This window comes from Cyprinus carpio, chromosome B23, assembly GCF_018340385.1.
Source record: "Cyprinus carpio isolate SPL01 chromosome B23, ASM1834038v1, whole genome shotgun sequence".
Taxonomy (NCBI): Eukaryota; Metazoa; Chordata; class Actinopteri; order Cypriniformes; family Cyprinidae; genus Cyprinus; species Cyprinus carpio.
In genome coordinates, this window is record NC_056619.1 from 2,481,446 (window position 1) to 2,506,651 (window position 25,206).

General features: G+C 37.7%; 1 protein-coding gene across 2 annotated transcripts; it reads left to right on the plus strand.

Annotated features, from left to right (window-relative positions):
* Positions 1-24,372, plus strand: si:dkey-96f10.1 (6-phosphofructo-2-kinase/fructose-2,6-bisphosphatase). 2 transcript variants are annotated; one of them, XM_042750248.1, is made up of 14 exons: positions 1-217; positions 2,136-2,261; positions 4,101-4,197; positions 4,769-4,835; positions 6,200-6,274; positions 6,659-6,715; positions 6,950-7,071; positions 7,174-7,381; positions 11,458-11,604; positions 11,736-11,840; positions 14,093-14,222; positions 20,376-20,438; positions 20,530-20,594; positions 23,942-24,372. In XM_042750248.1, exons 1-14 carry the CDS (start codon positions 163-165, stop codon positions 23,999-24,001), a joined length of 1,377 nt encoding a protein of 458 aa, XP_042606182.1. In that variant the 5' UTR covers positions 1-162; the 3' UTR covers positions 24,002-24,372. The 2 variants fall into 2 exon arrangements, with proteins under 2 accessions (XP_042606182.1, XP_042606181.1); XM_042750247.1 differs by lacking the exon at positions 1-217 and adding an exon at positions 1,001-1,212.
* The last annotated feature ends 834 nt before the right edge of the window (positions 24,373-25,206 follow it).

Genomic DNA, 25,206 nt, shown 5'->3' on the forward strand with positions numbered 1-25,206 from the left:
TGACCGCGGACTACTTGTGCTACTATGGCGAGCCAACCCTTCGCCATTGGAAGGAGCCAAACGACGTAGTCATGACTAGTGAATATTCAAGTCAGCAGTCTTCGCGCAGTATGGTTGGCATTTTGGCTGTTTGTGTGTTATTTGTGTTAATGTGTGTTATTAATGGAGCGTCGTGAGAAAGCCGTCATGAGAAAGAGAACGCGCTGCGAGAGCACAGGTTAGACTGAAATAAATATATGAGCATGAGATAATGCATGAAAACTGCGTTTTCAATACTCACACACAAACACGTTTGTTTCACTATGAGGACTTCCATCGTTTTTATATCAAGTTAGTGATATTTTCTATTGCCTAACCCAGCCCCTGTCCCTAAAAATAACCCTCACAGAAACCTTTGCATAACACTATTAAATAAAACACATCTGGACTATCTGTAAAACTTTTTAACTAGTGAGTTTCTGCTTTCTAGTTGGTTTTTAACAGGTTTCACTATATTAGTGAAGACATTTTGGACCTCACAAGCATAGTCAAACCTGTACACACATAAATGGGTATCTGTGCTGGCAGGGCTGTGGTGTCTTCTTACCAATGTGTCAAATGTGTTCTGGATAAACACTGACTTCTGGACAGAGAGCATCTGTCTGCTGTTTGAGTTACAACTATATGGGGAAAAAGTCAGAATGCATTAAAGACCACGTACACTAGTATTTTTTTAATACTTTCTTTTTTATTATTACCGGAATTATTTTTTTTAAATGTTAGTTGTTGGTTTTTATTTATTTAAAATTAGACAGTAACTTCATTCATATTTCTGGGAATTCTAGATGAATTGACTTCTCCCTCATGGCGATGGAAAGAGTGCCTTATGTTTAATGATTAGTTTTAGTGGCATACCCTGTATTCAGATCTTGCCTGTTTTGTGGTGAATATCAATAGGCTGTTTTTGTGTGACATTGTGTCAGGTGCTTGATGCACCTCCTCCATCAGGGTCCCCCAGTTTAAATACACATCTGCTTCAGAGTGGACAGGGCTACACATTCTTAATAGAAGACTTCAGCTCTACTGATCATTTTGTGCACTTATCATACTCAGACACAGCTGTCTCACACACATTGGTGAATATGTATCACTCACAAATTGAACTGACACAAAATCCTCTGGAGAAGATCTGGGTGCCATGGATGAGCAGCAGGTTGAGACGGAGAAGAGGCTGTAAGTCATACGTCTAAAGAAACATCTCTGTCTCATCCCTCATTCTATTTCTGTGGTCTTATCAAGTTTTAAAAGTAGGCTATCCGTTAATTACATTGTTCGAAATATATCTTGCCAAATGTATACTTTTTATATGCTTCTTTGTAAAACATTGGTAACAACATTTCTTTTAGACCTCTGTAAACTATTTTTCATAAAACCTTTATATTAAAGGGACTCTCTAAGTGAGCCTTTATATAAATAGAGAGATAAGAAAGTATATTGCAATGTTTCAGAACTGGTTTACACTGCACATGTGGAAAAGCATATTGGATCCATAGCCTCCTAAAATAGTGACTTGTGAATGTACAACAGCACAAATTAATAAGGCCAAAGTACTATTGATGCTTGGCAATATTTTTCCTCTAACATACATGATTATATAGAGATTTTTCCCCCTTTGCTCTGTCCTCTTTGACTGGACTTTAAAATTATTATGTCTTTTTTTACGGATCATGTTATGATGTTATATGTAAAAGACATAAAAAAGTTGATCACAAAGAAAGTATATTGCATAGTGAAACTGCTTTAAAATAAAATCATATATACAGAGGATATTTCCTAATACCAGAGTTTGTTTGCAATTATTTGTAATAAAATATAAGTTGTGTGTTTGTTTTGTGTGTTTTTTAATAGTGTTTGATGCAGTGTGTAACGGTCCGTGTCCTCAGGGCTGTTCACCTCACTTAAGTCCAGTTCACTGCCCTTTGCACACACACAAACAAACACAGAGACCACTGATACAAGAGGCACTAGTACAATATTTATATTGATGTAAATTACAATGAAATGAGTGGGAGTGTAAGCAATGCTTCATTCTATGTTAGACTAATATGTAGTGTGTATAAAACTGATGAGTTTTTGTTTGTGTGTGTTTATTTCAGCATCAGTACCACAGTTCACCAACTCGCCCACCATGATTGTGATGGTTGGTCTGCCTGCCCGTGGAAAGACCTACATCTCGAAGAAACTCACACGCTACCTCAACTGGATTGGAGTTCCCACCAGGGGTGAGAATTATTATACATGCAGTAGAAACATTATATGAACAAATCAATTAATTAGATTAGCAGGTAAATCACAAAATCTTCTCACACATTACAATCTCAATTAAAAAAATGCAATAAAAATCAAGAATCTGTAATTTGTCAATTCTCTTTAACCTTTATTAAATTGACAAACATACAAAGAAAAAATTCCCAAAGTTTTCACTGACCAAATTGTATTTTGTAAATATAAACTGATTTTGATATTGATGCCTGCAACATACTCTAAAGAAATGGGGCATTCTGTCCTTTTAATTACAATGATTAATTGTTTGAGAATTGGGGATACTAATTGTTAAGGTTTTGCATGCAAAATTGTTGTCCAATCTTGCTTGATACAAGACTTCAGCTGCCCATCAGTCCATAGTCCTTATTGCCTGATTCTTCTTTTCACCATATATTTTCAATTGGAGACAGATCTGCTGGCCATCCACATGTCTAGAAAACCTTGCTCTTTTAGCACATACAGACTGAGAACTGGCATTGTCTTGTTTAAATAACCATGACAGACGTTTGCTTTTGCTTCTGTCGCTGATAAAAGTCTGCATGGTCCATTTGTTCTTTGGGACTGAGAACTCGAAATCCATTTTTCCCCGAAACAAGTTGAAATGTGGACTCTGAGTACAGCACACATTTCCACTGTGTTTTTGACTATCTAAGATGAGCTCTAGTCCAGAGAACCTGGCGGCATCACTGCATTTGATGTATAGCTTTCTCCTTGTGTAACAGAGATTGAAGTTGCATTTCTTGAAGCAATGGGCAGACTGGTAAAGCAGTTTTCTGAATTACTCCTGAGCCCATGTGGCTATATTTAACACTGCAGCATGACAGTTTCTTATACAATGCCATCTGAGGGCTCATAGGTCACACACATTCACCCGAGATTTCCTGCCTTGCCCTGCTTGTACTGTGATTTCTCTGGATTCCCTGAACCTTTTCACAATATTATTAGTGATAGTTGGTGAAAGACCTAAATTCTTTGTGATTTTGCATTGAGAAATGTGATTTTTTTTATTTGTTTGACACTCATTCCATGAAATTTGGCAAAGTGGCTGTGCTGGCAAAGACCTTTTACACCCAAATATGATCCCCTTACCTATTACCATTTCACCTTCTTATTGTGGACTGTTTCAACAGATTTTCTTGGATATTCTATCCACCTTATTTTTCAGTGTGGAAGTAAGCTGTTTTCTGTCGATGTGCGATACTTCCAGTTCAGTAACCGCTGTAGGGAAATAACGAGAAGAATAACAAAGTGCAGTAAAGGGTAAAACGGTTTGCCCTGCAAACTAGTGTGTTCATAATTAGGATAATAAATTAAAATAATATGGTAAGACACCAGTTTGAAATATCAAGCTGCAAAACAAGGTGTTTTGTACAGCTAAAAATAGCTGGAAGCGTGTGACACCAGAAGCCACTTTAAATTTCCAAAATGGCCACAACTGCTTTTACGGGAAAAATAAGGTGGATAACCTTTTCACTTTTATTTTGCCTCTGTTCCAACTCTTTTTGGAATGTGTTGCAGCCATCAAAATCAATATTTACAAAATATTTTAAACTGGTCAGTGAAAACTTTGGAAATCTGTTTATGTTAACTGACCAAATAGCACAGTTAGTGGTCGATACATGTAATTTCTGGCTAATTTTTCATTTTTGCTGTTAATTGGGCAAACTTGACAAAATGTTTGGTTATTTTTCAAGAAGTCTTAAAAGATGTATGTCTAACTGTGCCTTGGTTGTTGAAATCAAGTCATAGAGCATTATTTCTTGCACTATACATTATCACTGAAACTATTTTAACAGTGTTTAACGTTGGACAGTACCGCAGAGATGCTGTACGCACCTACAAGAGTTTTGAATTCTTCTGTCCAGACAACGAAGAGGCCATGAAAATTCGCAAGTGAGAAACTCACACTTTATACATCAGTGTTTTATCTAAGCAGTATCAGCTAAACAAGAGTTATTAAGCTGTTTGTCTGAATATCAGAAAGGTTATGATTCAGCCAAAGTTCACCTTTGAGTCAATACACTGTGGCAGTATTTATTTCTGAATCCATAAGTTGAGTGAATGATACTGTGAGTCTCTAATAAAGACAGTCACTTTCTACTGTAATAATGTTATGTAAGCTGCTGAAAGGGTCTCTGAAAAATCTCCACCCCTGACAGCCAGTTGCACTAGACTTCCATTGACTCATTTTTGACTTCCTGCTTGAGGGGCTCTGCCTTTTCTAGTGAGTAGTTCATAGGGATGTTCACTTGCAACTGGAATTCAACCTATATCAGTATACCATTCACCCAATCAGATATGAGCAGCAGCACTATCTGTTGTATCAGCTGTATTGTACGATTGTATGCATTTTGGTGTTTTATATATTTATATATATATTATATATATATATATATATATATATATATATATATATATATATATATATACACACATATATATATTTTTTTGTAAACTGCTTTAGAGCTTGTGCTCTGGCGGCGTTGAAGGACGTCTTTTGTTACTTCACTCAGGATCATGGACAAGTGGCAGTAAGTGACAGCATACACACACATGCTCACCTCAACATGGACAATTTACTGATGTGATTACAGAAATCGATGATTTGAGAAGGGACGTATAGACACTTTATCTTTCTCTGAACAATTAACACTAAATTTGGTAAGGCAATAAGTGTTATCATAGTAGTTTAATGCTCCAGTATACTCTTTTTAATGCTCCCATGTGTTTATACACCCCCTGCCAAATGTTTGGAATAATTTTCTTTTTTATTTTTGAAGTCTTTTATGCTCACCAAGGCTGCATTTATTTAATCTAAAACACAGTAAAAACAGCAACATTTTGAAATATTATTATCATTTCAAATAACTGTTTTCTTTATTATTATTATTATTATTATTATTATTTTTATTATTATTATTATTATACTTTAACATGTAACATTCATTCCTGTGATGACAAAGCTGAATTTTCAGCATCATTACTTCAGTCTTCAGTGTATCATGATCCTTTAGAAATCATTCTAATATGCTGATTTGGTTTCTGCTATTAACTTTTGAACCATTGCAATGAAGTGTATTTTCTGAAAAACCTACTGGCTTGTCCAGTTTTCACCAAAAGTTTCTCAGATATTCTTTAGACCATGCTGGCAAAAAGTTATTAAAATATTTTCAATAGACAAAACCACACTCATATAGTCTATCAAGGAATTTGATGAAGAGCCTGCCAAAAAAAAAAAAAAAAAAAAAAAAAAATGTGAGGCTATATTTCTGCAATGCTTTAGCTTATTCAGATCAAACTTGGTTATAACAGCCATGACCTGAGGGTACGTGAGCAGTTTCGGCACAGTGCCACATATTGGACAAGAGATGTGAAAAATTGACATTTTTTAAGGTCTCCTTAGATTCAGTACAGCAAACCGAACAGTACAGAAAGTCGAACAGTGGAACAGCTAAACAATTTTGAATCTCTGTTTTTATTCCCTGGGTCCCACAGAATCCCATAATATATGTTTTTCAACAGTCACCCATTTTGTCTGTCTGTCATTTTGTCTGTTGGCCACTAGTAGTCATAAGCAATGATGTCATATTACAAGTTATTGTATTGATGGGTTTTCAACCATTTTGTTTAGTGTCTTTATTCGCAAATAATTTTAAAATAATTTTCAGCTGGACTGATGCTCCCCCATTGCCCAGCTCTTCATTTTACCATTTTACCTTTTGTGCTTGGCCCCTAATGGCTGCTTAAGGCTATTTTGGTTCTTATTAATATCAGTGTTGAAAACAGTATATTTTTAAAGTAGCAGAAACTCTTAAATTATTCCAAACTTTTGACTGGTAGTGTATGTGAAATGTTTTTAATGATGGTATGACTAATTCAGCACATTTATGTTCAGGTGTTCGATGCGACCAACACAACAAGAGAACGTAGAGAGGTGATCCTCACCTTTGCTAAAGAGAACGGCTATAAAGTGAGTGAAAAAGTTGAACTGATGAATTAATATTCATCAAATTAATGGTAACGCTTTAGATAAGGGAACACGTGTTCACTTGTTAGCAAAGAGTCTTCCCTAAATAAACTTATAATTTGCTGCTTGTTGGTAGTAAGTAAGGTACTTGTAGTAGTAATGTTAAGGTATTGGGTAGGTTTAAGGAATTTAGAATATGGCCATGCATTAAGATGTTCTTTATAAGAACTAATAAACACCCAATATGCATGCTAATAAGCAACTAGTTAATAGTGAATAATGTTGACTAATCTAAAGTGTTACCAAATTCCAACCTAATTTCTAGAGTATATTTAGAAAATATTTCTACAGTATATAACTTTTAAAGTAGGGTTGTCTTTCTTGTAGGTGTTTTTTGTTGAGTCTCTTTGTGATGACCCAGAAATCATTGCAGAAAACATCAAGGTGAAGAAATATGAGTATATCATAACGATAAAAAATGATATCTGTTTCTCCTTTTAATTATTGATCTGTGTCCATTATTGTGGCTGTATGTGTAAGTTGCTTTATAATGACGTGCATCATTTTAAAATATTCCCTGGTCAATTGTCTGTATTGGAGTATATATTTGTTTTGTAAGCAATTCTTTATAAAACATAAACACTCTGCATCCTGTAAAAGACCTTTGTTTATCTGCAGCAAGTGAAGCTGAGCAGTCCTGATTATGTTAACTGTGATAAAGAGGAGGCTGTGACTGACTTCCTCAAGAGAATAGACTGCTACAAACTCACATACGTTCCTTTAGATGATGACAAAGACAGGTGAAACATTGTCACCCTGAGTGAATTTGACAAACATCTGTTGTTTGACATGATTGTAGTGGAAGTCCTCACCATTACTGTCCTCTCTCTTTGTGTCCACAGGAACCTGTCATACATTAAGATCTTTAATGTGGGCAGTAGGTACCTGGTTAATCAGGTTCAAGATCATATTCAGAGCAGGATCGTCTACTATCTGATGAATATCCATGTCACACCTCGGACTATCTACCTCTGTCGTCATGGAGAGAGTGAACTTAACCTTTTGGGGCGTATCGGAGGTGATTCCGGCCTCTCGGCACGAGGAATAAAGGTTAGCATAAATCTGATTAAAATAATGCAAAAAGTGTTGAGCAGGGCTTTCAGGCTGAATTGTTGGCTATAATGTTTTAATTAATTATTATGTTTATTATTTATTGTGAAAGGTGTTCTACTAATTTCCTTTGTCTTAATGCTTCTTGAGGCAGCAAATGTTTAATTTGCACTGAGTGAGGTATTTGACATTTATGTTTATATAACATTAATTATATTTAGGGATTCATATAACATACATTTTTATTTTATCCAATTTAAATATTTTGTCAGTGAAATAATTACCTGTAAATTCTATACTATGATTACAAAAAGAAATGTAACATCACACAATGTTAAGGTAAACATAAATTTATTTTTTTTTTTTTTTTTGCAAAAATCTGGTAAATTCAAGCAAAACTCTCATTAACTATAGGTCATTAACACAAACTGATGATATTCACAGTGTTAAATTACAAGTTGATTGATTCAAGTTGCATACACAGCCAAAGTGCTTGCTGCTTTACATTTAAATACTACAGCATTTCACAGCAGGCTTTCAGAGTTCCTCTGAAGCCCTCCACCTTCCCCAGCTCCACCTGTATAGATCTGCTACGGGATCATATATGCTATTTGTGCAGCAGCAGTTTTTTTTTAAATATTCACAGCACTGTATAGGCGTACAGTGCCTTGCAAAAGTATACATACCCCTTCATTTTTGTTATGTTGCTGCCTTATGTTAAACTGCGTTAAATGTATTTTTTCCCACATCAAACTACACTCTGTACACCAAAATGGTAAAGCAAAAAACTGGTTTTTATCTTTGCAAGTTTAAAAAAAAAAAAAAAAAAAAAAAAACAATTCCATTGCATAAGTATTCATACCCTTATCTGGGACAGTTGAAATTTAGCTAAGAAGCATTAATTTTGTTTGTAAATTTTACCACACTTTGAGTGAAGTTAACCTGTGGCAAATTCAATTGAATGGGTATGATTTGGAAAGGCACACACGTCTTAATAAAAGGTCTAACAGCTAATAATGCATATCAGAGCAAAAACCAAGCCCTGAGGTCAAACAAACTGCCTGCAGAGCTCAGAAACAGGTTTGCGTCAAGCCACACATCTGGGAAAAGTTCAGAAAAAAATTCTGCTTCATTGAAGGGTCACAGAAGCATGTAGTCTCTGTTACCCTTAATGGATTTGAAACAACCAGGACTCTTCCTAGAGCTGGCCTCCTGGCCAAACTGAGCTAATGGAGAAGAGCTTTGGTTAGTGTGGTGGCCAAGAAGATGATGGTCACTCTACTTGAGATCCATGATCATATGTGGAGATAGGAGAAATCTACAGAAGGACAAACATCACTGCAATACTCCATCGATCAAACTCAATCCTCTCCTCAGTGAAGACACATGAAAACACACTTGGAATTTGCAAAAAAAAAAAAAAAAAAAGCACCTAAAGGACCCTCAGACTCTGAGAAACAAGATTCTCTAGTCTGATGAACCTCAATTCTAAGCATCATGTTTGAAGGAATCCAGCCCATGCTCATCACCTGCACAGTACCATCCCAAAAGTAATGTGTGGTGGTAGCAGCCTCATGCTGTTGGGTTGTTTTTCAGTGGCAGGGACTGAGGGACTCGTCAGAGTAGAAGAAAAGCTCAGTGCACCAAAATATTGAGATAGCCTTAGAATCCCGACCAAAAATATTGTTATAAATTGAAGCAACACCTCCCTTTTTACCTTTTGGACGGGGCTCATGTTTATAACTTTAATCTTGTGGGGTAGACTCATTAAAAATAATGTAATCATCTGGTTTTAGTAGTGTTTTGACCAGCGACTATCACCCTGTCACCAGTCACCCTGCTGCGGAGGCTCTGTAACCGGAACCAAACAATGTACAGGACTCCCTGAGGTAGTCGCATCCAAAGCCGTATCTACAGCCCTCACATTCTTACTATCCTCAATTAAAGTTTGGATGCGTGTCTAATTCTGAAATCTTCTCTGTCAGCCTAACTATTTCCCTGCATTTATCACATGTGAATCCCTCGCCGCCAATAGAGATGGATAAACTGTACATGTGGCAAGTGTTGCAAACAACAATAGCAGAAGAAGACATTATTCACCATGATTGATGAATGATTCTGACTTAATAGTATTGTATGATGAACTCATGAAAAAACGGAGTAAGAAGGAAAAGAAATGGAGTGAGAAAAAAAGAAGAAAACAGCAATAGACGCGAATAGAAAAGTGAATGACAAGCTAACCAATAAAAGCAAACAATCAAATTAATCAGATTAGTTTGATAGATAATATCAGAAATATGGTGGGAATTAAGTTATATTTTATCCCTTTAAACAACAGAGAGTGATAGTAAGATTCTACAGAAAAGCAAAGCTACACGTAGCTACAATTGCAAACCACTCAGCGACATGGCCACAGTCACGCAGAGGAGTTCCCATAGCATCGCTGTTTTCTTACGCTGTGTGAGTTCCCTTAAAAGAGAACTTTACATCTATTTACATCAGATTCCTCAAAAGATGTGCAAAGTTGGAATCCTTGAGTTGTACACTGTCAGTGGGTTATGGCTATGTAATTGATAACCTCAAATCTTCCTAAAGCAGGGGTGCAGAATTCAGTTCCTGTGGAGCCATAGTCCTGCTCCAACACATATACCATGTAGTTTTCAGAAAAGCCTGAAAGACATTTGATTAGCTGGATAAGGTGTGTTTGATTAGGGTTGAAGCTAAACTCTGCACCCCTTGCACGTTTGAATTGAGAGTTGTAAGAAAAGTCTCAATTCACATAGTTTCGGAGCATCACATCATAACATTGGGCCTCATTCATGAAACTTGCATAAATATATGAGTAAATTCTGAGTAATTTGCATGTAAATCAGACCTCCCCAAAAACTCTCCTATGGATTCACAAACTCTTCATAAACAGCCGATTTGATAGTTAAACGTGTGTGTTAATGAATTGTAAATAGGGCGCTCGTGCATGTTAATTCACAATTAGCATAATCCCCGCCTATGAATTACAGCTACACAAATTGCATGTCCAGGAACGCAGTGGAATATTCTGGTCTTATTTCTCAGGTTTGGTTCCAGTATATTGCATAAATGCAAAAAAAAGACTAGGCCATATGCCTATCAATAAATATTCAATAATGTGTGACCACCAAAGTGTTTTTAAGCCAGCTGAAAAAGGTCAGGCACTCTTCTTAAAACAACCAGCTGGTGGTGCTTGAGAACACTTTGGTGGCACAGCGTTTTTCCAGCTGAGATGCTTTAGTTGCTATGGTATGGAATATTAACGGCGGCAATATATTAGCCTACTAGTATCTAATTTTTAAGAATTTGACTAAATATAATAAAGCAGTAACCTGTAATATTGACTTCCCAATCGTTGTAGGCAGTCGTTTTACAAGTAGGATGTTTAGGTATTTGTCCTAACCCCTACTCTATTTACAGCTGGGTAAATAGTGACAGTGATGAGTGCTGCCTTTTACAATTATCAACTAAGCTGCATTTATTTTTTTTACATAATTAATTAATTAATTAATTACAAATTACAAAAATAAAATTAAAAAAGAGGCCAAGGGCAAATGCACTTGTAATTATTATGGCAGTGCATCAAAATTCAGTGTCATCAGTTTGCCAAAAAGAACACAGAACATTTTATGCACCATTAACATGTGGTAGGGAGCAGGTGTACATTTCTTTCATATCAATTAACACTTTGAAAATACGAACATTTTCATGAATTCAAAAGTTTACGTCAGAATGGTCTCACGAACGGTTTACACAAAAGTTAGTTCTACTTGTGTTTCTTGAATGAGGCCCATTGAATGCAAGTTTTTGCATTTGTTTGTGCATTTTTATCTTAAATTTGTTATTGTTTGAATTTTAATTTGACTGCCCTAAACCCCACCCATAATAGTATAGAGATTTGGGGTGGACTCATTAGACTGGAGCAGTAACCCACCTTACTGGTCCCCTCCCATTTCACCTATAAAAAATGTACATGGTAACGGCCCTAGAAATACCCATAACCTCTGAAGCGCAACAAGCTAAAAACCAGAAGTCCTATTTTTTGTCAGTTTGCTGCAGCTCTAGGCACATACATCAGGGGTCAGTGCATCCTGGATTTGAAGATCTGGACCAGTCACATGAGGAGAACGATCCAGACCGCAGAGGCAATTGGAGTGCCTTATGAACAGTGGAAAGCACTGAACGAAATTGATGCTGTGAGTCTAGTCCTGTTTCTAGTCACACATACAGTATGACATTCCAGGGAGTAGCCCTTTGTTTTGGTTCTTCTGCAGAGTGTATTTGTGTCTTCATGCATGGGAGATATTTGTCATGTGTTCATGTGCAGGGTGTGTGTGAGGAGATGACTTACGAAGAGATTCAAGATCACTTTCCTGAGGAGTTTGCTCTCAGAGACCAAGACAAATACCGGTACCGCTATCCAAAGGGTGAAGTGAGTATATGTCGTGGCAAGAAAAGTTAGGAATTTATAGGTTACTCGCCAGTAGTAAATGTTGTTGGTTCACTGCTGGAGTTTGCATTTTTGTTATCTCTTGTGGGTAATTTATTGAACTTTGATTAGAAATAAATAAATTTCAACAACAAATAATGCGAATGACTCAGGGTTTAGTTTTTATTAATTGTGATAATTATGCTCCAGTATGCAAATTATACCTCCCTGTTATCTTAAAATAGTCTTTAATTAGTGACATATTATTATCTCTCTGATCACCAACAATAACTTGTTAATAATGTAAAGTATGATCATTAGGCTATTACATTTATACATGAATGAAGAGCTTCCATCTTCTCACCCAACCCCATCATCCACTTCAAATTTATGTATGGCCTTGTAGGTTAAGTCTCACTTGTTTTGAATAATTCAGATTATATGTATATTTTGCCTAAATTTGAAAGTTTTGTGAACCGTGTATTCACACAAAACATGTTGTCCCAAAACAAGACAACACAAAAGCACATGACTAATGAAAAGCCAAACTAGCCATGTGCTACACAAAAGAATGACTGGTGCTTGACAAAAACAAACAAGACAGTGAGGGAATGAACACTCAACCCATGCACTCACAATAAAAGACAAAACATGGAGCATGAATGTAACTTAATAGAAAAAATAACACTTGAACATACCTCAGCATGATTAGAAATACATAAAATGGCAGAAATCATCTTTGGGAAAAAGTAGTCTGAAGTAATTAGATTTTTTAGTTTGGTTCACATCCACTTTGTTTACATTTTGAGGGTGGGGTTTAAGACCTGGGGTCCATCCACTGCTACTCTATTAAAAGAGTACCCTACTGATCCAGGGACAATAATTTAGAACAATAATAATTAAAAAATTAATTTGCAGATAATATAATAGTCAAGTCAAGTCAAGTCACCTTTATTTATACAGCACTTTAAACAAAACAGATTGTATCAAAGCAACTGAACAACATTAATTAGGAAAAAAGTTTGTCAATAATGCAAAATGACAGTTAAAGGCAGTTCATCATTGAATTAAGTGATGTCATCATCTATCTCAGTTCAGTTTAAATCGTATATGTGCAATCATTTGTAATAACTAATAAGTAAGATTTTAAAATCTATATGATGTTTAATTGGCAGCCAGTGCAGTGTTGACAGAACCAGGCTAATATGGTCATACTTCCTGGTTCTAGTAAGAACTCTAGCTGCTGCATTTTGAACCAGCTGGAGTTTGTTTATTAAGCGTGCAGAACAGCCACCCAATAAATACACATAATGTGTGTACTATTTATACAACCGGTTTTACTCACTGAAAGATTTATTTGTGATAAAATATTAACTTTATAATTGTATTGGAGTCTTACACACATACAGTTACTCTGAGTCGCGCATTAATTTGAGTGGTGACAGATATTATGGGAGTGGATTGATGGAGCGCAGGAGATGCAGATAACATGATCTTGACCCTTAAGAAACTTTAATTAATGCGGTAACATAACAAATCTGCTTTAAAGATAAAATTAAATGAATTGCTAATTACAGCAATGAAATAAAAAATATAAAGCCTGTACAAATATTAGAAATCGTGAATATAAATAATTGGAAATCATGTAACAAAAAAAAACACAAATAAATTAAAAACAGTGCACATTTAATTTATCTGTTATAACATTTATGTAGCTTTGTTCGCTTGCCTGTGTCCTTATGAAAGTCCAGAAATTTGTCAAGTCTTTCGTCAGGTGTCTTTTTTAATTATATGATATCATTACATTGCTGTCTTGCCACCAGACAATCGCAGCATTGCTGATTGTGGTTTCGAGTATCAATAATCAGCTCTTTACGGGGAACATGAGAATGAGCAGTAATCTTAGACAACTTAATCCAGATATTTTAATTAAATCCGCAAATTCACTTGAAGAACCAAATTAGCCAGAGATCAGTTATCACGATTAGAAGATCTGGTATCTTTCAAATCATCTCAGAAGTAACAAGTGACATACAAATAACGGGCCCCTGTACTGCAGCCAGCAACCAGGAGGCAATCAAAATGTTTTGTCTTCACATTTGGGAGGGTGGGGTGAGCTATCCTTTTATTTTTATTTTTATTTTTTTATTTTTTATTTTTTAAGGCCAGGTAAACAATTGACCTGAAATGACAGTAAGGTGTTTTTATCCTTGTTTTAATTGTATTACAATGCTTGTGTGTTTGTGTGTGTTCAGTCCTATGAGGATCTGGTTCAGCGTTTAGAGCCTGTAATCATGGAGCTTGAGCGGCAGGAGAATGTTCTGGTCATATGTCATCAGGCTGTCATGCGCTGTCTGCTGGCCTACTTCCTAGACAAAACCTCAGGTGGAGAAAGTCTTTCAGAACATACTACTGGAACATTACTCCAATACTTGAGCTGTACAGTTGCAATCAAAAGTTTGCGAACCCTTTGGAACGACCTGGATTTCTGTATAGATTTAAAAGTGTTGTGATCTTTATTCCAGTCCGCACTTCCACTATTCCTATCCATGTACTCTGGTTTGTTACTTAGGTTTGACCATTAGGCCTATCATTATTTCCTCACGAGCAAACAAGCTAAAAAACTATCCAAATAAAGACATCCCTTATTCATTCAGGCTTGAAAGAAAGATTTAACCCCAGCCTAGAAAGTCAACCCCAAATACAGCCTAATTTGTGACAATTACCACATCCTAATTACCTCATTAAAAAAGAAATAGACTTGGGACACAGTTTGAACTATTCCACATGAATTCTTTTAAAATTCCCACCAGGCAAGTTCATAAATCTCTTTTTGGGAGGATCGAACCTATTTAATATGTGAATTAACCGCCAGAGCAGTGCTTACATTGCTCCAGCATCAGCTGTTTCTGCATCTGGTCATTCCGTTACTGAAACATGTCTGTACTTCCGGAAATTCACAGATTCCTGTCAAACAACAAACTCTTCAGTCACCATGGGGCATGTTCAACTGCACAGTGCAGTCAGGCTTGTTCTCCAAGCCCAGACTAGCTCAACAGAAGCACAATTCATCACTCCACAGAACACATTTCCATCGTTCCTGAGTCTTTACGCCACTCCATGCGATGCTTGGCATTATACATGCTGATATGCAGAGGTGGACAGTACATTTGGAGGTGGACGAAGTACATTTACTTGAGTATTGTATTTAAGTGCACTTTTTGAATGTGTGATTATTATTTTTTTCTGGAAACCTATGACTTTCACTTCACTACTTTGACTAAGACAAATATCATTCTTTTCACTCCACTACATTTCTATCAAGATCCTTGAAGTAGAAAGGTGTTACCACGTAGCAGCTTTGAAAGTCAGTGGGTGAATATTTTTCTTTTCTATTTTTTTTTCAGACAGTCTATCAGTAATCACTCTTGTTGTCACGCTACACTGCCGGAAGGAACATGGAGTCGAGAGTAATTGAGAGAGTCTTTATTAATCCAACACGGGGGTAAATCCAACATGGAACACAGGTGGAAGACACACATATGTAACTGGTAGACCCAACAAAACTGAACAGAAAGGACATGGGTTATAAAGACACACCTGGAAACTAATCAACAATCTTGGGAGACAGAAACTGGGTCACAGAGAACATGGGGAATGGAACACATGAGGGGAAAACACAACATAATGAGTCCAGGGCTGTGAAATTACCCCCCCCCCCCCCTCCCGGAAGGTGCGACCTCGCACCATAGGAACAACAGAGGGAGGCGTGGGTGCGAACTTGGGAGGAGGTTCCGGTGGAGGACAGATTCCCGGGAGGGGGCCAGCAGACAGAGACCACGGAGGAAGGAGCCAGGGAGGAGATGATAGAGGGAGGAGCCAGGGAGGAGACAGGAGGGACCTGGAGCAGGAGGAGCCTGGCAGGACCCAGGCCACAGCCATACCAGCCCAAGGAGAAGCTGACAGTGGGAGGAGCCATGGAGGAGGAATGGCCGCCGACTCCAGAGGGCCGACCAACGGCAGTGAAGCAGGTGGAGGAGGAGCCCGAGGGGGGGACAGAGAGCCGAAGAGCCAGGGTGATGGGGAGGATCCAGAGCTCCTTGGCGGAACCGATGGTGCCGACGACCAATGCGGAGATGTGGATCCGGGAGGTCACGGTGGAGCCAGACCGACTGAGGACTGAGGTGGAGCCGAGGGGATGAAGGAGCCTGACGGAGCCAGAGGGACAGAGGGACCAGGCGAAGCCAGAGGAGTGGAGTCCCGAGGCGCAGGATGGTTGACGCCAGACCAAGGCAGAGCAGGAGGGACGAGGGAGCCAGGCGGAGCTTGTGGACTGCTGGGCCACGGCAGAGAGGAGGGAGCTGGAGGATGGCAGTCCCGCGGAGCTCGAACCGCAATAATGGTGGCCTGAGGGCAAACAGAGGGGCTACCAGATGACAGCGGTGGAGGAGGCAGGAGCGGGTGGGAGGGCGGTCATTTTTGAGGAGTGGCCACAGGCGGGCACATTCTAGTAGCTGGCACTGGAGGACACATTCTAGGAGCAGGCACCGGAGGACACATTCTAGGAACTGGTACTGGAGCGAGCTGTGGGGCTGGAGCCGACACTGGAGCGAGCTCTGGGGCTGGAGCTGACACTGGAGCGAGCTCTGGGGCTGGAGCCAATCCTGGGCTTAACTGGGGAACAGGAGGCCATCCTGGGCTTAACTCGGGAACAGGCACTGGAGAATTGGAAGCACCCTCAGGGCTGGATGAGGAAACCAAGGACAAAGGAGGGTTGGGCGGGACCAGCGGAGAGGTCGGAGAGAGGAGAGGGGGCAGTTCATCCTCCAGTTCAGATTCCCAGTCTATAAAATCCACCTCCTCATTTTGGCATTCCATATTCCACTCACCCTCAGCCGCAATGCAGGGTGCGGAGCTCCTCTCCATGCTCACCCTGTCCGTGTCCTTCTCCCTCATGGCAGGCAGTGTTGCCCTGGTCTGACGTCACAGCGTCTGGATCCGCGGCGACCCTCAGCTCTGTCACTCTATGCGGCTATGCCTCATTGGTCGTGGCGGGATCTGGCTCTCTGTCAACGGCAGGCTCGGGCATGCGCTCTGTACATCGGGGAGATGGTGGGCTGGGCTCTGGTTCCGGAGTGGACCTGGCGAGATCCTCCATGGGGCAGACGGTGAGAGGTGACCCGTTTCTCGCCAGAGTCCACTCCACAAATGCGGCGATTCCTCCCGAGGACCATCTTCGGACGACGACGCTCTGCACTCGGAGTTCAGGCTGGCGTTATAGAATGTGCAGAGAGCGTCGTCCGGGTAGCTGGTGATGCTAGCTAGGAGTAGACACTGTCTCATATGGTCCTCAAGAGAACGTCCTTCCTGCTCCAGCAGGAGGAGGAGGAATTCGGGGCGAAGGAGGGGATCCATGGACAACACTACAGAAACAAAAGGACTGAGGAAAAACCGGAAAACAAACGGAGGGTAGACACACAAATTAAACTTTTTGTAGGTCGGGTCTTCTGTCACGCTTACGCTGCTGGAAGGAACACAGACTCGAGAGTAATTGAGAGAGTCTTTATTAATCCAACAGGTGGAAGACATACATATGTAACTGATAGATTCAACAAAACTGAACTGAAAGGACATGGGTTATAAAGACAGGCTAACGAAGGACTAAGGAGACACACCTGGGAACTAATCAACAATCACGGGAGACAGAAGGCGTTTCTCAATGTCAAGGAAGGATCCTCGGAAGCCAGAATTTCGAGGATGCTACGTCATCGACATCCGTCGAAGGACTGTTCCAATATCGAGGATCCTCAGAATTTCAACCAAGGACTGAGTCCTTCATTTGAAAAATATCCCATATACAGGAAAGGATGCATATGTGTAGCCTTCGCGCTCTCCAATCACCCACAATCCTATGCGCGCAGCTTTGCTATCTTGTTCAAAAAATTCAAAAATGTTGGACGTTAGCGGAGTCGAAGCATTAATATAACGGGGCAGTATGCTTTCAATATGTATTTACGTTAACAAACATTTGTTATAACTGTAGTAAATATAAGTAAAGTTTAACGTTTAAATGCCAGTACAAATTACTACCGTATCGATATTATAAATTATACAAATACAAATTACGTTATTGATGGCTAACTGAACCGGACCTGTCATTTAACAATTGTTAGCTTGGTTGCCGTCACCGGCATTTCTTTTATAAATAACTAGTTAAGTTGTCCAAAGTAATTTAACGTTAATATTATACCATCATACCATTATACCATTCACAGCGTTATTCATAGCTTTCTGTCTTTTTTAACAGGGACCAAGGAACAAACGGAGGCGTTCATACGTCTCCGTGTAGAAAACAAGCAACCAAACCAGTAACGTTTGCACTTCCATTTCTCAGCGCCTATCGCAAGCCGTTTTAGCATTTAAAACTTGGTTTGACTATCCATAAATATAATTTCGTATAGTCATAATTATAATTCCACTAGTCACAATAACAATTAGAGATATCTGCAATTATAATTCCAATAGTAAGAAATCGGATTAGAGATATCTCTAAATACTTTATGACTAGTCAAAACTCCATTTAATATAAGTTTTAAATGCTAAAACGTCTTGCGATAAGCGCCGAAAGCGGACCTTTTCACTGACGCAATGACGTGCACTTGCTAGCCAGCCGAATGCTAAAGAGGCTCACCTAGCCTCTCTGAAGGAAGTGACTTGGAAGGACCAGTCCTGCCAAGGAAGTATCCTTGACATTGAGAAACGCCTAGAAACTGGGTCAAAGAGAACATGGGGAATGAAGCACATGAGGGGAAAACACAACATAATGAGTCCAGGGGTGTGACACTTGTAGGGCTACATGAAATAATTTCCCAGCATTTTTTTGAACACTGAAACAAAACAAACACAGTCGTCACCTTTATTTATTTATATACTGTAGCACTTTTAACATACACAGGCCATTCTGTGCATGACATCAAAGACCGCAAGTGAGATTAGAGAGCATTTTTGAAATGTCTTTTTTAATGTCAAATAAATCTTTCTGTTTTGCTTTTTTTGTTAAAGCAGTGTTGCTGTAGTAAAGTTATACAAGCTATAGTTTTGTTGCTGGGTTTTTTAAGCAGGTTTGATTTTTTTCTTCCTTATCACTCTTTATTTTGGTTCAAATGTGGATGAATGGTTACACGTAGATGTGTGCACTGCCAGAGCTTTGTGAGATCACTACCATGCTGCTTTTGTGAGGGTGGGTAAAGGTGTTAAATAATTTTTTTTTCTTTCTTTTAGGTCAACTCACTTCATTTCTATAGGTTTTTAACATTCTAAAAGCTCTTCATTACAAAGATATACTACAAGCTAAAGTCAGTGCATTCAGTAGGCTTAATGTATTGCAAGTATTACATTTGTAGGTATTATTATATTATTATTGTTGGTATTGCAAGTATTACATACAACAATAATAAAGCAATGCACTGGCATAAAAAAGGAAATTTACTTTTGGCATTGAAGTACTTTTAAAAGTACTTCTGTACTTTTACTTCAGTTAAAACCTGTCTTTACAACTTTCACTTGTAACGGAGTAATATTTGATCAGCAGTATCTGTACTTTCACCTAATGGAATTGTGTACTTTGTCCACCTCTGCTGATATTTGTTAATTTATTTGGATCCCCATTAGCTATGCCCAAAGGCACTTCTAGTCTTCCTGGGGTCCACACAACACTTATAATTCATACACTATTACATACATATAAAAATATGAAATAAATTTTTCACATTCCATGAGCACCAATTTAAACATTTCTTCAACCTTTTAACATATACTTCACCTACTATAAAACTTATTGCTCATTCAATTAATTCTTATGTCTCAACTATCTATAAATACAATAATACAGTGTGCCTTCACCTGCCTTCTTAAAACTTTTTTCCGTGTTATAATAATTAATGACTTTGGTAAAAAAAAAAAAGATTCCATGATTTCATTGGCCTATATAGTACTGTATGTCTCAGAAAGTTAGTTTTAGCATTGGGGAGTAAAAACCTACTCTCTGTTGCTCATCTAGTTACATATTCACATGACTGAACATTGGATTGCACTGGTGACTTTTTACACACTCTTATGCACCTGCATTCGTTGACCCCACTCTGTGCCTTTAGCCCAATGTATCCTTAATGTGGTGTATGTTTTATAAGCAGCTACTAGAAAAATTTGGTAGAAGTTGTGCTTCTGCTAAAGAGGATCCACAAACTGTTAAAATCAGGATGCACGGTAATGCTTAGTCAATGTCTTCAGTAAAAAAAATGTAACAGAACAACTGCTTGTGTGTTATTAGTCAGATTGTGTTTGTCTATAATTCTGGTCAGACCATATTGTATGATTAATCAATACAGAAATCCAGGTAAGAAGTTCACACATATTTTGCATGTCACTGATATTTACAACATTTTACTCTTAAATTGCTTGGATAGAAAACTGTCAGTCTAGGGTGTACATATAAATTTGGTGTGTTTTAATGACCACTCTGTCCTGATCTTCCTCCAGATGAGCTGCCTTATCTGAAGTGTCCTCTGCATACGGTGATGAAACTCACTCCTGTTGCCTATGGTCAGACTCTCTTAATCTCTTCTGAAATATATCTTTTAACATATAGATTAGTTAGATCATAAAATGATCTGTTTTTCTTATGTATTTGCAGGCTGTGAAGTTGAGTCCATTTTCCTGAATGTTGAAGCAGTAAACACACACAGAGACAGACCTATGGTGAGCACAGTAATACTTTCATACTGTAACATTTATCAACTAAAGAGCAGTCATTTATTTATTTAATTATTTATTTTGCTTTGGTATTTTCTATTTTTAACAAGTAATTGGTCATTTCAAACCCCTTAGTACTAATTTTACAACAGATCTTCAACAATGCCGTTTTTCCCAAAATTTCAGCACGTTCAGTTCATGTATTAGTACAAAACACAGAATCATAAAGTAACTTTTCCATCTACATTTAAGAAGTGCAACATCTTTATTTACATATAATTTAAAGTATTTGCCTTTGATGATATTACAAACATTAAACTTTTAATTTGCGCCTGTTATGGTATAGCTTTTTTATAGATATAGATTAAATACAAATGGTTTGAAATTTTCCACAACAGATAACTACAGTAAATATAATGAATACTTGTTACAGTAAAAGATTCATTTTAAATGCTAACAACAATGTTCAAAGTGTGTGTGTGTGTACTTGAATACATGGTTCATGAGAACACAATTGTGTATGATTAAATGGTTATTACAACATAAACATGGTTTATAAAGATACTCCCTATGTCCTCATAAACCAGATGGCTTAAAAATACCATTTGGTTTATTTTCTTTTATTTATTTATTTATTTAGTTAGTTAGTTAGTGATGGGTGTTTAATCCATAGCAGTCTATGATGGGCAGTATTCAAAATACAGTATACCGTGAACAAAACAGATTAAACATTAATGTCTTTTCTGTTTATCCTCTTACTGTATATTCCCATTCATGTTATATGTTTTTTAATTCACCTCAGTGATTAGGAATCTGTAAGATGATGAATTGTTAATTTTTAGTTTTTAGTCTTAGGATCAAAACAAACAAACAAACAAACAAACAAACAAACAAAAAAAGCTATTGACCATATGTTGGATCATGTCTATGGGATTTGCTACCATTCACATACAAAGGCATTAGTGAGGGTCAGATCCTGATGGTCAATCCTGATGTTGGTTTATGGTGCCTTGCTCATTTCTCCAAATCATCCCAGAGGTGGGTAACACTTTAGTTTGGGGACCAATTCTCACTATAAAATGACTATTAACTATTATCTTTTCCCTGAATAAACTCTTAATTTGCTGCTAGGATTAATACAGTATATACTTTATACTGTAAGTACTAATAAACAGCCAAGGTGCTAGTGATATGTATGCTAATAAGCAACTATTAATAGAGAGAATTGGTCCCTAAACTGTGTTACCAGAGGTGTTTAATGGGGTTCAGCTCTAGTCTTTGTGCAGGCCAGTTCTTCATTCAGTTTTTCAGTGCCAGCTTGTGCATAAATTAGCAAATTAGCATTGCAGTCAGAAACTGAACTGTACCCTTACCATTTTTACTTAGAGGCGCCACAAGTGATTTACTTGGGCAGGTAATTTTGTAAAATCCAAATAAAATTTACAGATCTTTATTAGAAAATGTTTAAATAATGTTTTTCATGCTCATTACCATTGACAATAATTGAGCATATTCCTGTAAAACAGTCCTTAAGACACTAACGGTTTACAGTCCAATGAAAATTTATGTCACAGTTACAATAACTTAGGACAAAAAAGAGACCTTTCTACTGACACTTAAAAACAGCAGAGGAAAGATATTCAGGGTTTCTTCTCACCTGTGTGAACATTCATTAGTCCTGCTGCAGGAGGCATGAGAACTGCGGAGCAATAAACTGCACTGTCTGTAATGTAAAGTAAGACAGTGCTACAGGGAAGGACAGCTGGTCGTCCTTTTAATGCCAGACCACATGTGACCATACGAACCCCCAGATGTGTTTGAGGATGGGCAAGTGCTTTGGTGGAAGAGTGAAGTAACATCTCACAGCAACAACTGGCAAATCTTTCTCAGTTCATTAAGATGAGATGCAAAGTAGTATATATAGCCTGGACACACCACATACTGACTGCTACATTTGATATTGACCCCTGCTCTGGATCTTTTTATGTTTATACAGATATTTACAAACAATGAGAATTCTGATGAAAAAAAGCATTCGAAATTGGGGAAACGTCTATATGTAGATTTAATTTTTTAAATGTAAATAATTCATTATGATTTGCAGATTTATTAACCAAAGTAATCAAAAACTAATCACACATCAAATTTGGCTAAATGATTATTAAAGTCATTATTGTGTTAAATGAGTAAAGCACTGAATAGACATTACAAAAAGTAGCTTTTTTAAACTTTTGTTAAATAACAAATATTTAAATATATATATATATATATATATATATATATATATATATAAACAACATGATATAATATATAAATTAAATGACAGTCTCAATATGATACTAAAACTGCCAGTAGGTAATAGCTATAAGTTTAGAAGTTGTCTGATTTGACAGCTCTTTTTCACTCCTCTCCTTCATAGCAACTGCCTGTTGTCATATACATTCAAGACGAAGTTATATCATTTGTATTTTGAAACTTTGCTTTTAACAATTTGTCAGCGCTTGTGAAAAGAGTCATGCCATGATACTGTGTTGCACCCACCAAATGGTTGGGTCTTTGCCTACAACTAGTATAAATATCAAGACGCTTTGCTCCTGGGTGTTTTTTTTTTTTTTTTTTTTTTTGCAAAAACATCCAATTTAAAGCCGCAACAATATCTGACTTCTGGAAGAACCAAAGAGTTTTGTGAGTGGAGGAAGCAGATTCGGAGCACTGGGATTCTGAAGATGGTTTAACATGGGCCGGACCCTGCATTTCTTGTTCTGTCCGACTGAAGCACACTTTGATACAACAGTTTGTGCCCTGACTAGTAGTTGTTGATGCATCAGACAGCAAAGATTGGTTTTGAGTTGACAGTTTAGCCCTTGATTCTGCTCCTGGTAAAGATGCCATTCTGAACTTTCCACTCAACAAAACAAATCGAATCTTGTTTCCACTCAGTGCTGTATGTGTTGCTTTTATGCAGTAATGTTGTTTGCGCTGCACAAAAGCAGGTAATGTCACAGGTTCATTGGTTCTGTAGTGACTCCCAAAACACGTTTTCTTCTTTACGTAAATTCATAAATGTTTCTTAATAATCCAATCTTAACACATGAATGAACTATGGTCATCTGAAAGTGCACCATCATGATGTGTTTGAGTAAATACAGTTTATATTCATCCTATTTGTAATCTTGCATGAACAGTATTTGGTACATCCTTTATTATTAGAGAAGGGAACTTACAAAGCATGACAAAGATGCATTTACAAATGTTAATTTAAGCACATTTTATCCTCTTCTTTTTAGCAGCCTCCTGTCTTTGTTTGAGATGTGGATTTGTGTGATACTGATCATCTTGTTGTGATGTTTCAGAATGTGGATGTGGACAGAGATCCAGAGGATGCTTTACTGACTGTACCAGAACACAGCTAGACAAGACCACAAGAAATACACCAGTTCAGTTCTCTAAATGATTTCATATATTTTCCTTATTTGTAGGGCCTTCTGACCTATATTTTTGTAATATTTACAGTAATTTTGGGGCGAGTGGCGTTATTCACTGTCAAGGGTGTCACTCAGATCTTGTGTCAGATATTGTATAAAATTACATGTTAAAGTGAACCAGAAATGCCAACTACTTTTAATTCAGTTAAATAGATTTATACATTCTTGTCATGAAAATGTGTAAGTTATGGAAGGTGTATGTGTAAAAAGATTAGAAGGTCTAATTGTGTCATTTATGGTAATAATCTTTTGAAGCTAAACATTTAATAATCATTTATTAAAAGATCATTCAAAAATAATCTTTTGAATTCTAAACATTTGTATCTAGATCCAAACACGCTTCAATCAAGCCCTTTCTGCTCCTGCCGCATTGTTTCTCTCCCACACTAACGCGTCACATTAAAGCAACACTATGTAAATGCTGTAAATGCATGTCTATCGCGATTCACGCAGGTACAGTATGTGTTATTACTCCGCAGTGGACCCATCCAGGCTACAATAGTCCAAAAATAATCACTTATTGTAAATGTACCATAGTGATTTGGGATAAGACAAAAAGGCGGTTTGGTAGTGAATTTATGATGTACTCGCTCATTATATACATTTAGCAAATTTTGAACACAGAAAAATTTACATAGTGTTGCTTTAAGAGCTGCAGATGACACCGTAATAACAGCTGACCACTGCTGAGGTCCTCATTTATAAACCGTGCGTACTCTCAGATGAGTGTGCGTAGCTTAAATCCACACCAGCGCTCATATTTGTAAAAAACTGCCTTTAACGTTCATTCTATTCACGCGTACGCATATTTGAAAGATGATCGTCAGCAGGGGCGTAGCCTATATTACGCGGGGGACACCACTTTCTCGACCCCGCACTTTCTCGGGCAAGTGTGTTCGCATAGAGGTTTTCAAGAGCTGGTGTGAATAAATATAGCTTTAAAGAGACAGGATAGTCTGCGTATGTATGACCTGATAATTGATTATGACCCAGTCACCCAGAATAAGGCTAGACGTACATCGCGGAGCGCAAAACACTCACGCAATGTGTGTTTCATTCATACTCGAAGCCGGAGGGCGCTCTCGCGCAGAAAGTCGAACCAGGAAAATGGACAAAAATGGACAAAAGCGTCC